Consider the following 14024-nt stretch of genomic DNA (forward strand, 5'->3'; position numbering starts at 1 on the left):
ACTACTTATCAGATTGTCAGAGGCATTTATGAAACCTCAAGGTGCAAATCTACACAATTCTTATTTCCTTGTCCCTTATGAATGCGCATGATGCCTGTTTAAAGTCATTGGTTTTACATAACCTTGAGGATCTGTTCCCTTGTTTCTGCTGCTTCCTACCTGTGTTCTTACTGCTGCTCTTGGCTGTGGTTAGGGGGTCAATATCATGAAGACCATAGTGAAGGCCTCACTTTTGATTGGCATGTAAATAGATGTTCCTGGGGAAAAACTGAGCTGCGACCATATGAATCTTATTCTCTGTTCTTTTCCTAGGGGTGTCTGACTCATGAGTTCTCTCACCTGGCATTTCTACCCCTGCAGGATTAATTATGGTCCCAGTGCAGAAGTACACCCAGTAACTGCTTGCTGTAGGCTGTGGTGCAGTGGTATCTAGGTGCTTATAGGATTTCTTGTGCCCACAGGAATGGCCTGTTGATCTGAACCCTTAGTAAGAGTTTATATTCTGTTCTGTAATAGACCCTTATCTTGCTGTAACATGGATAAGATAGAGAATTTTCTAGGACAAATATTTATTAAATATATAATCATTCCCAGTTATCAAGTCCTTGAACAATTAACTTCTGGCCAGTGTATTTTATACTGAATATGCTAATTTTAGTGATGATTTTATAGACCTTTTTTGCTTTTATTCCCTCATTGCCAACTACCCATGCAGTATTATCTAGCCTTAACAGTGAGGTATCTTTTTTTTTTTAACCTTTGTTGAGCTGACATTTATTTGGAAGATAAAATCTTGAAGTTGAGTTCTGGTCTGTGCCATCATGTCTTACTTTCTCTTCTCCCTAAACAGAACTGCAGTGATTTTTATCTTCTTGAGGAATGATCACTAGTTTGTTGCCTTTTTAAATAATGGGTTCCTTTTTTGTGAATTCACAGATTGGTCAAATCATTGTGTCACAACATTCAAAGCAGATGGACTGTGGACCTACCTCAATCAGATTGTGGCCTGTTCCCCTTGGGTCGTATATATCTTCACGTTAGCAACTTTCCATTTCTCATGGTCAACGTTCTTATTACTAACTCAGCTCTTTCAGGTATTTATCTTCTTATAATGCCTTTGAGTAAAATTTCCAATACCCCATAGTGAGATAGAAAGACTAGAATTTCAAATCAGAAGACTTAGATTTGAGTTCCACTTCTGTCACTTACTCTGTGGGTCTGGGCATGTCATTTGACTCCCGAATTTCAGTTTCCTTGTCTGTAAAATGGGGATAATAATGCCTGTCTACTCTCGCAGGATGGTTTAAAGGTTAGAGTAATAAGGTGTTAGTGTAGCCCTAGGATTTATCTAATCTGACCTCTTTTACAGATAGAGGTACAGAGAGGTGAATTGAATTGCTCAAGGTCACCCAGTGAGTGGCAAAATCAGAACTGGAAACTTAGGTCTTATGACAGTTCATTTCAAGGGGTTTTTCCATCATATAATTAAATTATATGGCATATGAAAGCATGGTATAAACTGTAAAGCATTGTGCAAATGTGAGATGATTATGTTCCCTCACTTTTCCCAGGCCTGTTTGTTATCCTTCTTATTATGCAGTACTTAAGTGGATGGAAGTGGGGAAGAAATGAAAGATGCATCACTAACCAACAGACATGGCAATTACACTTGCAGAGTAGGTCGTGACCGTTAGAGAGCTCATGCTCCGGGGCAGTAGCCACCACCTTCAGCTTTCTGTGAAGCTCCTGTCCCCTCCCTGCTGCCTGCCTTCCCTTACGAGCATAACCTCATTCTCATTGTTGCTACGGCCTGCCCCCGTGGAATGGACAGCCGTGATCATCTGAGCCGGTTATTGCCAGAGCTCAGATCATTAGAGCATTACTCAGCAAAAGCAAGATGTATTCCATTTTTATGGGGGAGTAACCAATTCTGCAATAATAAAAAATAAAGTAAGAAAAAGGGGGGAAAAGGCTAAGGAAAGGAATTAAGCTAATAATACTGGCTGAACTGAGGTTTCTGAATAATACCCATCCTAGTCTCCTGTCTGACATCTACAGACTCAGGCAGTAAGAATGGATATTAGCATCAATGATTATTGATATTATAATCATTTGTAATACCTAATATTTATATATGCTTTACGTATTCCAAAGCACTTTCCCGTCAATGGCCTCACAGACATTTGAGCTGGAGTCTGTGCCAAAGTCGTGTTTCCATTTTATGGATGAGAAAACTAAACCTAAGAGATGTTGAGTGCCTTACTTATGGCCATAGGGCTCAGTCAGAGGTGGAGTTAGAAGCAGAACCTAAGATTTGGGACATCAGTTCTAATTCTCTTTCTTCTTTCCTGGACTCTTAGAATAAGTACATTTGAGGCTATAATATCTTTACTTTTTAAATGAAAGTTTGTTTATACTCTCTGAGGTAGGAAAGTGGACTCAAAATTTTGGATAGTTTTCAAAAACAGGAATTCAGAGTAAAGTTGTTTTCTTAATAAACAAGACAATCCAGTTATTTAAAGCCTTTCGTTTCCTGAGTGCTCAGGTGAGTCATGGTTTTGACCGTAGGGAGTCAAACTGAGCACATAGACGGCTGGCAAGGACCATGGGATTTATTCTCACACTGACTGAGGTGTCCGCCCCAGTTCTGCCACTTTCTAAGTTGTGTGGCCTTGGACCAGTTACTTCATCTCTGTCAGCCTGTGCACTGGATCATTTTAACTATCGCAAATCCTTAGAGAATCCGATGAGGACGCTGTGATAATCTCTGTCTTACAGATAAGGAACTTGATGTTTGAATTATTTTGAGGATTAGGTGAGATAGCTTAGTGAATAATACTGGTTTTAATGATTTGAGAGTTTTTAAAGTTACCTTAATTCTTACACTTCCCCAAATTTATGGATTTAAATGTTCTTCACTTCAGATTAACTTTTTTATTTGGCCCTTTTCAAAGAGACACTAAGAAGCGTATAGAGGTTGAGATAATTGCATTAATACTGACCTTATGTTGTTTGATTCACCTGGAAGTTGAATGCTGAATGTGTTGAGAATCTAAACATGGCCGTAAGCCACAGCTTGAATTACTAAACCAATCATTTCACGACTGAGTCAATGCACTCTGCTTTCTTGAAGGTTAATAAAAGTCAGACAATCAAAAAAAAAAAAAAATGCCCAGCTACTAGATTTACATAGGAGTCTTGTTTTGAGCTGCTCTGTCCTTGCCCTCACCGTGATCATTGGTTAGCAATCCAGGTGATGTTGCCTTTAGGGGAGAAGTGAATGTTTGCCAGTGTCCTGTGATGCGTTGCCAAGAGTGATGAGCCTCGATGTGGTGGTGTTTTTCATGTACCTTCCCACCTTCATTTTCAGATTGCTTTTCTGGGCCTGACCTCTCATGAGAGAACCAGCCTGCTGAAGCAGAGCAGGCACATGAAACAGACGTTGTCCCTCAGGAGGACCCCGTACAAGTAAGTGAGACCTATTCTGCCCACTGAGCTGGTGGAAGGTGCTGGCCTCGCCATTGGTTTCCCGACCTAGTGTCACCACCCACAGCCCTGCTGCCATCCTCTAACTGGCTGACGGAGTTGAACCTCTTCTTTCTTGGAAGCCTCAGTGACAGGAGATGAGTGGTAAGGTCATGAGCCCCAAGGTGGTAAGATTTAGTCTACTGGACTCGGCACAAACAGTAAGTGACTTTGAAGTTTTGCCAAGATGGGCGATCTCTTCAGTCAAGCCACATGGTCACAAGGTTGCATATTGCTGGCATGAAGTCAGCGTGAGATAACTAAGCACATGGCTGAGAAAGCCAGCCACGGGGCTCTCTGTAGAAAGCGTTAGATTGTGAGCTTTGCCAGGATTTTCAACCTGACTTTCTATCACCAGTAATTCTTTTAGCCTGATGTTTAAAGTGCCCACCTGTGTCAGGGAAAAGTTACTTTTTCAGGTTTGGGATATGTTTTCCCCAGAGCACTGGTTGTGTAAAACCTGTCCCCAGCTGAAAATGAGAGTGTTTGTAGGATTGCTGTCATCTTATGAGATGAGAGATCAGGGTTTGAAGCTTATCTTCCTGTCAGATATGTCGGGATCTTGGAGGCTGAGAGCGCTGCAGAGGTGACCCAGTGCCCTCTAGGGATTTGACTGCTCACTGCATATCTCATGAGCAGTCTATTTTAATGCACACTCATGGTACAAGATGAAACTGTTAGGCTGTTAGACAAGGAAATCAGAGCCTGGGATATGACTATGATGTGTGTTTAGAGGAGAGAAATTGACTTAATTGGGAAGAGGCGGCCAAAGCGATGGAGTGTAGAGAGTCGTGTTAAGCTTGTGATGATTGTTTCAGACTGGCAGTGATAATAAAATCCCTTTCTCAGTGACTTAACCAGAGGAATATTTACTCCACCGAAGTGCGGACCTCTCTGTGATAGAGGTGGAATTTTAAGCTGAGCCTTGAAAGGTGTGGGGTGGGGAGCAGGAAGGAAGGGCATCCTGAGCCCTGGAGGAGTGTCTGAATAAAGGGCCAGAGGTGAGAGAGTTGGGGCGTTTTGGGGAATTGCTAAGACATGGCAGCATTACTGGAGGAACTAAAGGTAAAGCCTTGGAGCCACTTTGAAACTAGCTTCCAAAGATTTGTCTTATTGTCTTCCCCTAAGTTACTTCTACTCACTAGCCAGCTCTTGAACTGGGCCCTGTCGGTCCCCAGCACGCCTCCCTGCTTCCACCCCATCAGTTCCGTGTGGGCAGCCCCCTGCCTGGGAAGCTACCTTCTTAGCAGCCTTGGAAATTTCTTGACCACTCTCAGTAACCAGCAGCAGTGGCACATGCACCCTCACACACAGGTGTTCCGATGTGTTTAAGACGTTGGGTTAGGCACTTGAAAGATGGGGCATATGCCTAAAAATGAGTATTCATGATAACTGGAACAGACAGTAGCATTCAGGAATTTAATGGAGGAAAAAATGATGCTGAAGATATGTAGTCAGGAAGGCTCCAAAGGGGAAGTGGGCCTTGACCTAGGCCTTGAGAACTGGTAGGGCTTAAAAGGATAAGGGTGTTACCTGATGGAAGAGTAGGGGAATGTGGGTTCCAGGGTAGAAGAATGGCCCATGCAGTTGTGATCATGAGAAAAATAAAGCCAGAGTAGCTATAACAAAAGATGAGTTTGGAGCATCAATACCTGAGGAGTCCTGGGGCTTTATTGTATAGGGCTGTAAGTACGAAGATGAGGGACTTGGCTTTGAGCCTCTGGGCAGAGGAATGTTGTTAAAGGGTTTTGACTGGGAGGCTAGGGGCTATGAATATATCAAGTGTTTGGAGGACCAGTCTCCAGTATGTAGGAAGAATTAGAAGGAATTGAGACAAAGACACCATTTAGAGTTTCTTAGAATTCGAAGAATCCCATCTTGTTGATCATAGTTTTTCTGGCCTGTCTGTCCTTTGAGATAGTCCAAGTCTGAATTAGAGCAGTGGGAATGGAAAGAAAGAAACTTAATGATGGCAGTGACTGTTCTAGTGAGTGGGGACCCAAAATGAACTTGAGTTGCTGGGCACAAGCCAGGGAATCTCAAAATAGGGATTCAGGTCCAGAAATGGAACTGGGCTTCAGTTTTAAGGGCCATAAATTCAAGACTGTCTGATTCACCTCTAGATTCCCTGCAGGATCTTGGAAGGATGTATACTGTAAATTCTCAGTGAATGTTTATGGTTTGAATGAATGTTTGTCAAATGCTAACAGGAAATGTAGTAAGACGTGTTCTCTTTCTTTCTTGGCAGCCTTGGGTTCACACAGAACCTCGCGGATTTCTTTCAGTGTGGCTGCTTTGGCTTGGTCAAGCCCTGTGCAGTAGACTGGACGTCACAGTACACCATGGTCTTTCACCCAGCTAAGGAGAAAGTTCTTCGCTCAGTGTGAAGAAAAGCAACCCACAACTCTCACTCTGATTTGTTTGTATTTATGTTGATGCCCTGTGGTCTGCAAGTGAAGTGAAGATTTAGAGTTCACCTAAGCCCAAAGGAAAACACAGGTGGTTTTTAAAGCATTTGGTAAAAACAGAAGTTCTCGAGAAAGGCTTACACTTTTTCAGACTTAGTAAGATGGACTGTTTCTGAACAATCTTGGCAGACATCTAAAAAAAAAAACTTATATTTTTCACAAGAAAATGCAAGTTCCTTTTTTTTTTTTTTTTTTGGAGATAATATTCACCAATTATCGAGAAAATGTGGTATTTTCAGATACTTTTATTGGCTGTTTCAAAATAGTATTATTCTTTAAACTTGTAATTTTTGATAAATTATTTGTCTTTGTTTTATCTATAAATATGTAAAAAAATATTTAAATAGATGTACCTGTTTTGCTTTCACACTTAATAAAAATATTTTTTTGTAGTTGAGACTTAGTTTCTGACACTTGACACTTCTTGAATCTTAAATTGAGAAAAGGTATATATAGGATGTGAAGAAAAATTCCCAAATTCCAGGAATGAGCTGAGATCACTTTTAGTAGCAATAGCAAGATTTAATTTTGTTTTCCGTTTTGCTTAGAAAATTGAACGGGAAATCTTAAAGATTAATTACAATTTTTACTTAGTACCCTTAAAATATTCGACTGGTGTGATTGTAATTGCTCATTTTCTTTGTTCTGGAAGAAATGCTAATTCAACTTGAACTCTTGGTATTGTGTGTGTGTGTGTGTGTGTGTGTGTGTGTGTATATATATATATATATATATATATATATGGATATGCCCCTGGACATGCATGGCACCTTCCCACTGAAAACCCTTCCTTAGGTTCCCATTGCTCTTGGGGTAAAAGCTAAAATTCTTATCATGTCCAGCTGGCCCTGAATGATAGAGCCTTATTTTGTTTACCATCTTGTTTTGGACCACAGTTTGTACTCTAATGGCATAGACCTTTCAGTTCCTCAAAGACCTGTTCTCCTTTTTTCTACAGAGGCTTTGAGATAAGGAAACTAAAGCCTAAAGAAGTTTGTATTTTCTTCAAGGTCAAATGGATACCAAGTGGGCTACCCACTCTGAGGTCCCAGCCTCCTAGAATACCACCTGACACGTATGTGTTCAATAAATATTTGAATGGATTTGTTGTATGAATGCAGGGTTTTAAAGCAGTACATGATGTGATCAGAATTGTGGCTTGAAGACTGATTCTCATTTAAGGGACAGAAAGACTTTTTCTCTCTCCCTTCCTTTCCCACCAACACCCGCCAAGTAAATATTCTCAAATTGTGGTCCATAGACCAGTTAGATCAGAGTCACAGGGACAGGGCAGGGGCCTGGGGCTCACTTGTTTAAAATTCAAATTCCCAGAGCCACTGCATTGCAGCACACCTAATTGATATGTAACATGGAAAGCACATTTCATTCATTTTTAAATTATTCCACAAATATTTACGGAGCATCATGCTAGGTGTTGCAGGCTGTAAAGCATTTAATTGGGCATACTAATCATGGCATTTACAGTCTAGAGGGGAAGCTAAGATACATGAAACTATAGTATAATGTAGAAAGTACTAAAAGCTATAAGAGGGGTGCAAATTAAATATGGTTAGAGTTTAGAGGTTGGGGAGAGCCTCAGTGGATGTAATCAAGGAAGTGTTTATGGATGATAGGGCATTAGAAAGGGTTTTCAGTGATACTGAGTTTGGAAATAGGGAGTTGGAAGTGAAAGGCATTCAGATGGAGAGAACTCTATGAGTAAAGACAACGGGAAAGTCTAAAGTATAGTCAGAACAATGACAGCCTGGGTCTATAGGATGTTGGAAGTGGGGAGCTTGGTTAATAAGTTGGAAAGGTGGACAGGGGCTAGATCACCAGGGGCACTGAACGATGTTAAGGGAAGGAACTGTAAGATTAAAGTGAGCAATAAGGAACTACTTCTTTACTCTTGTAGGTAAAAGTTCTTGAAAACCTTGTCAATACCTCCAAGTCCTCTCTCCCATCCTCCTCCTAACCCGTCTGCAGTCAGGCTTTCACCTCCAGCACCTCATGGAAACTGCTCTTGTCAAGCACACTGGTGTCTTCCGTGTTGCTAAATTGCGTGTCAGCTCCAAGTCCATCGTACAGAACCTACCAGCAGCATCTGACAGGTGCTTCCTTAATATACTTTCCTCACCTGGCCTCCAGGAGAGCACCCCTGAGTTTCCTCCTCCTCTCGCTGGTTGCTCTTGAGAGCCTAACATCTCCTTTGCTGTTTTTCTGCCCCTACCATTTAATTGTGGAATGTCCCAGAGGCGACTCCTTGATCTTCTTGCCCTTTATCTAAACTCACTTCCTCTTCCTTTATAATCTCATCGGATTGTGTAGTGACGTATACCATCTATGTGCCCAAACGCACCAGGTTGTTCACTCCAGTTCGGACTTCCTTCTCAAACTCCAGACTGTGTACTTGACATACCCACTTAAACATCTATAGACATATTAAATTTAACTTGTCCAAATTGAAACTGAACTTCTGATTTCTACCCTAGCCCCATGTGCACAAATAAAACATAGATTTTAAAAATCGATTAAAAATAAAACATACAATACATTTTAAAGTAAATGAATAAAAAATAAACAGCCCTGTTCCCTACCCTCAGTGTTCCCGATATCAGTTGATCAGAAACTCCATCCTTTCCATTACTCAGGCCAAAACCTTAGAATCTTTTCTTGATAACTTACTTTTTCTCATAATACCACAGATTCATTTCTTTGAGAAATCCTACTGGCTCTATCTTCAAAATATATCCAGAATTGAATCCTTTTGGCCACCATTGCTGCTGTAGTCCTGAGTTACCAGCACTTCTTGCCTGGATTACTATAGCCCTCTTGTTTGGTCTCCTTGCTTCTACCCTCACCCTGTTACAAGCAGTGGGGTGATCCTCGTACAAAGCAGATTGAATCACGTCACTCCTGGGCTCAGGAACCCTCCATTGGCTCTTCATTTCACCAGAGGAAGAGCCGAAGCCCTGACAGTAGCCCGCAGGACCCTATAGGATCTGACCGCTTCTCTTGCTTTTCGCCTTGCTGATCCCACATACCTCCCAGGCATGCTTCTGCCTCAGACCTTTCCCTGCCTGTTCTCTCTGCCTAGACTGCTGTAACCCCAGAAATCCATAGTGCCTTTCCTCACAGCTTTCTTCAAAATGTCGGTTTCTCAATGAGGCCTACCCTCATCCACATTTTGAAAGTTGTAACATCCTTTTCTTTTTTTTTTTTTTTTTTTTTTTGCGGTACGCAGGCCTCTCCCGTTGCGGAGCACAGGCTCCGGACGCGCAGGCTCAGCAGCCATGGCTCACGGGCCCAGCTGCTCTGCGGCATGTGGGATCCTCCCGGACCAGGGCACGAACCCGTGTCCCCTGCATTGGCAGGCGGACTCTCAACCACTGCGCCACCAGGGAATCCCGTAACATCCTTTTCTTCCCCTTTTCCTCTTCTTTACCCTACGCTACCTTTTCCCCCATAGCACTTACCACCTTCTAACATACTGTGTGATTTATTTATTGTCTACTGCATACTGTCTCCCTCTCCATCCTGTCAGATTATAAGGTCCATGAGGGATCTTTGTTCTGTTCACTGATGTATCCCAAGCACCTAAAATACTGTCTGACGCGTAGTACATGTTCAATAAATATTTGCATGAATCTGCTGAATAAGTCTGTTTAGTGGAATTGAGGAATTTTAAGCAGAACACGATGTGATCAGAGTTGTGTTGAAGGCTGATTCTCAATCTGGGGGCAAGTGGACTTTTTCAAGTTATATCCTCTCTTATTTTCTCACCAACCCCTACCAAGTTCGTGTTCTCAAATGGTGGTCCACAGACCGTTCACATCAGAATCAGGGGCTGGGGGGTGGGTGCGGAGGGTGGTGTCCAGGGATAATGTGTTTGAAATTCAAATCTCTCATCTCAGACCTTTTAAATCAGTCTCTGAGAAGAGAGTCCTGGAGTCTGAATTTTTGTCAGGTTCCCCAGATGGCTCTAACATGTATGTGCTACAGTTTGAGAATCGTTTACTTTGGGAATTGCATTCCCGTTATTCTATTTTGGCTTTTCCCTCGGGTATATGTAGGTGTGAAAGTTACAAAAGAGTTTGGGAATCTGTTTTATACTAGGCACCCTGGGTATGCATCCTGGATATGTCAGTTATAAGCTACTTTCATCTCTTTGGGCACATGAGTTAGCTTTCTAGTGCCTCAGTTTCCTTATTTGTATTGTGGGTAATATTGTGGGGTGTATACACCTCCAGGTGCTGTTAAGAGGATTAGATGAGTTCATACATTGAAAGTGCTTAGAATTGTAATTGGCACATAGTAAGGGCTCAATAAATGCTGGCTATTCAGAAATCTTTGGAAAATTGACTAGAGAGAGAGAAGCTAGTGGTAGGGAAATGTGCCACATCTTCGCCTTCTACTCTGCGTGTGTGTCTGGGCTAGGACTCCGAAAATTACAGTCTCCTTGTCAGCCGACTTTCCGTTAAGTTCTGCCAGTAGACTGGAAGCAGGAGGGGAGAAGGGACTTACTCCATCCTACTTGCCAGCTGTTCCCCTCAGTGCTCTTCAAACAATGGCCCTTCACCCCGACAATGACAGTTGGAATCAGTGTCCAGCTCTTTTCCTGGATCAGCTCCATGGTGCCCCTTAGAAGCACCAGCAGTTAGGCAGGGCGCTCTCCTCAGAGGTCTGACTCCTAGTCCCCCGGAGAGCTCTCCTTGAGGCATGTAAATGAGGATACCCACATCTCTTCTCTTTGTTTCCGCAGCCCCAGGGGTGGTGTAGCTGCTTGCTGCAGTTTGTATCTCTGTGTTAAGTCAGTGTGTCCCTTGTTACTTTTTCAAACATTTTAGCACCTGTTTAGCCAATTTCCTCTATTATTTTCTCTCTTAAAAAACAGAACTAGTGTGATTTCTGTTTTTCTGACTGGACCCTGACAGATAAAAAATGTTAGAGGTAAACTTTTAGTTGTGGTCTAGGCAACCAGTAGTGAAGGCACAGGAGGAAAGGGCAGGCCCCGTTGCTGACTGAGGCAGAGGAGGAGTCAAAGATGGCTTTGCAGTGTTGAACCCAGTGAATGAGGGGGCGGTGGTGCTGTTTTGAGAAGTAAAGGAAACAGTGTGGAGAGACTGGGTGGTGAGTTTGGTAGTTGGGGCCTGTTTGAGGTACTTAAAGCTATCCAGTGGAACAGTTAAGACAGCTGGAAGGAGGCCAGGGCATGGATGGGAGTCACCTGCACAGATGGATGAGATTGTCACAGGAGACACCTAGAAAAATGAGATGAAAATGAAAAGGGAGTTGCCCTCCCCAAATGGGAAGATCAATTCTAAAAATAGACCAAAGATGAAAACCAATACAAACAAAAAAAAAAAAGTGAGAGAGGAGAAGGGCAGGAATGTGACCTTATGGAACATGGATCTAGGGAGCTGGAGAGGAAGGGGAGGGGGCGGGGAGGAGGTTGGGTATGAGGGCAGCCGGGAGACGGAGTCATAGAATTCAAGGAGAGGAACTAATTTCAGAGAGAAAGCAGTGGTCAGGAGTGAAGGCAGGGCTGAGAAGAGCAACTGAGGAGAGACCGGAGAGTTTGTGCTCAGACAGTGCGGCGGTGTGGCGGCATGGGGGGATCGGAAGCCAGATGCCGAGATGCTAAGGAATAAATGGGACCTAGTCTTACAGTTTGGCTCTGAAAGGAGAGGGGAGAAGGCAGTAGCTTGGAGGTAATAGCAGGGCTTTGTTTCTGTTTTGTTTTAAAGTCAAAGCAAGCCCAATCGTGTGACTCGTATCACCATGCGGTAACTTCATTCCTTTTCCCAAATGCCTGTATCGTCAACGTTGGAGAGGACACATTTGAATTGATTTCACAAATAGTAGGCAAAATCCTGGTGATGCTCCCTGCGACTTAAATGAACGGGATGGACACTGATAGCAGCTCTCTTGGATGCAGCACATCCACTATTTCAGGTGCATGTTATTCAAGGAAGTTAACACGATAGTAAACATCCCCCAGATCTCGGTGACCTAACACAACATCAGACTTATTTCTCCTTCTTGTCACAGTCCATTTAGAATTAGCAGGTGTTCTCCCATGCAGGGACCCACGCTCCTTCCCAATTAATGGCTCCACCATTTCCTAGGGCCTCAGTGCCACTGGGCCTTCTGTATCCACAGATGTGCAAAGAGAGAGTGGAGACTTTTCTGGGGGTCTTGGGGGCTGGGCCTCCATTGGCCAACTCAGCATGTGTCCTGGTCACTGGTAAGGAGCCTGGGAAATGCAGTAGAAGAGGGTGCCCAGGAAGCAGAGGAGAAACACAGACACTGCTGAACCACAATAAGGTTCTTTGTTTTGTTTTTTCATTTCCAAGCCCCTCCACTCCAGTATATAATAATCTCTTCTTCACTCACTCCACAGATGTTTATTAAGTGCCTACTATTTTTCGAGCACTGTGAATACAAGTGTGTCACATTCTAACAAGGAGGCAGATGGGAGTTTAAAAATTTAATGCAATGAGATAAGTGCTGTGTTAATTATGTACTGGCTATGAGAATACAGAGGTGGATTAATTCTGCTCAGGTAGTTCAGGAATAGATTTTGCAGAGGAGATGGCATTTGACCTGTGACTTGATTACTAGGGGTTCACCAGGCTAAGGAGTTGGGAGGAGGTTCCATCTTCCTGACATTCCAGGCAAAAAAATAGCATTCACAAAAGCATGATGGGGTGAGGGTACTTGTAGTATTTGGAAAGCTTCAGGTCTTTGAATGTAGCTGGGGCTTGTATGGAAGAGATTGTCTAAAGCTAAGTTGAATGGGTTAAGTCCAAGACCAATTCGTGAAAGTCCTTATATGACATATTGTTATGGGCAGAACTGTGCCCCCCTACACCCCCAAACTCCTATGTCCAAGTCCTAACCCCCGGTATCTCAGAATGTGACTATAATTGGAGATAGGGTATTACAGAGATAATTAAGTTAAAACGAGGTGATTCAGGTGGTCCCTAATCCAGGATGACTTGTGTCCTTATAAGAAGAGGTAATTACAACACACACACATACAGAAAGGGAAGACCATGTGAAGACACAGGGAAAAGGCAGCCATCTACCAGCCAAGGAGAGACTTCAGAAGACAGCAACCCTGCTGACACCTTAATCTCAGATTTCTAGGCTCCAGAACTGTGAAAAAACAATTTGTGTTGTTAAAGCCACCTATTCCATGGTACTCTGTTATGGCAGCCGTAGCCGACTGATACACATACCAAAGAGTGGGCGTGGAGGAGTCAGAATCAGGGAGGCTTGGGGAATGAGGCAAGGGGGGATGTGGGAGAGGGCAGAGCTAAGGATGACTGAAGTTTTTTGCTTGTCTCCTGGGTGTGTGGTAAGTGGGGCTGGTAACTGAACTGCAGTGGAGGAATAGGTTGCACTGTCTGGTAGTCATTTCACATGTATCTTACCCCTCAGCAAGCCTGGAAGTCCCTAGCGTGGGGGACTTCCTAGTGAAGGGCCAAGGTAGCATATTGCTTTTAAAGTCAGTGCAGGTTAAAGGGGATTTGGTCTAGTTAATTCATTTCATCCCTGGTGTTATTAATTGTTCGATCGACAATGATGGCATCTCTTACATAGCTCTGGGAAAAGGTTTACAAATTAAAAATACGTTGTCCTAGGCTTCCTTCCCCAGAGAATGTGGAATGTACAATATTTCCATCCTCAGGCCGTTTGAGTGGAACTCAGTGGCTGAATTACCCCAGCGAGAGTCTCTAGGCAAGTAAAGCATATTTGTATATTATCTCTTTGAAAGTGGGATGGGACACCACCTCTGCCAGCTGTTTTGTTGTTGTTGTTGTTTCTCTGAACCGTTCTATTAATGCCAATCAGAGAGAGAAAATGATTAAATGTAATTGCATTTTGAGCATCAAAAAATAGATAGATAAATAATGAAGTCAGTGCGAGACCTTGTCCATGACAGCAAGTAAGCACCCTGAATAAACGCTCATTTTAAAGAACACCTTTTTGGGACTTGGAGCATAGAAAAACCCACGGTTTAGT

The 14024-nt window shown here is 43.0% G+C and overlaps 1 protein-coding gene across 3 annotated transcripts in view; it reads left to right on the plus strand.

The window, feature by feature from the left end:
- Nucleotides 1–6395, plus strand: part of ZDHHC13 (zinc finger DHHC-type palmitoyltransferase 13) — a 48596-nt gene extending 42201 nt beyond the window's left edge. For 2 of the 3 annotated variants that reach the window (XM_032640900.1, XM_032640898.1), the window contains exons 15-17: nt 937–1094; nt 3371–3468; nt 5774–6390. In XM_032640900.1, coding sequence (XP_032496791.1) covers nt 937–1094; nt 3371–3468; nt 5774–5912 — 395 coding nt within the window. In that variant the 3' untranslated portion in view covers nt 5913–6390. Of the gene's footprint in view, nt 1–936; nt 1095–3370; nt 3469–5773 lie in introns of all 3 variants that reach the window. The other variant, XM_032640899.1, reaches the window with a different exon arrangement.
- Nucleotides 6396–14024: the final 7629 nt, after the last annotated feature.

The sequence above is a fragment of the Phocoena sinus genome, chromosome 8 (genome assembly GCF_008692025.1).
Source record: "Phocoena sinus isolate mPhoSin1 chromosome 8, mPhoSin1.pri, whole genome shotgun sequence".
NCBI classification, from domain to species: Eukaryota; Metazoa; Chordata; class Mammalia; order Artiodactyla; family Phocoenidae; genus Phocoena; species Phocoena sinus.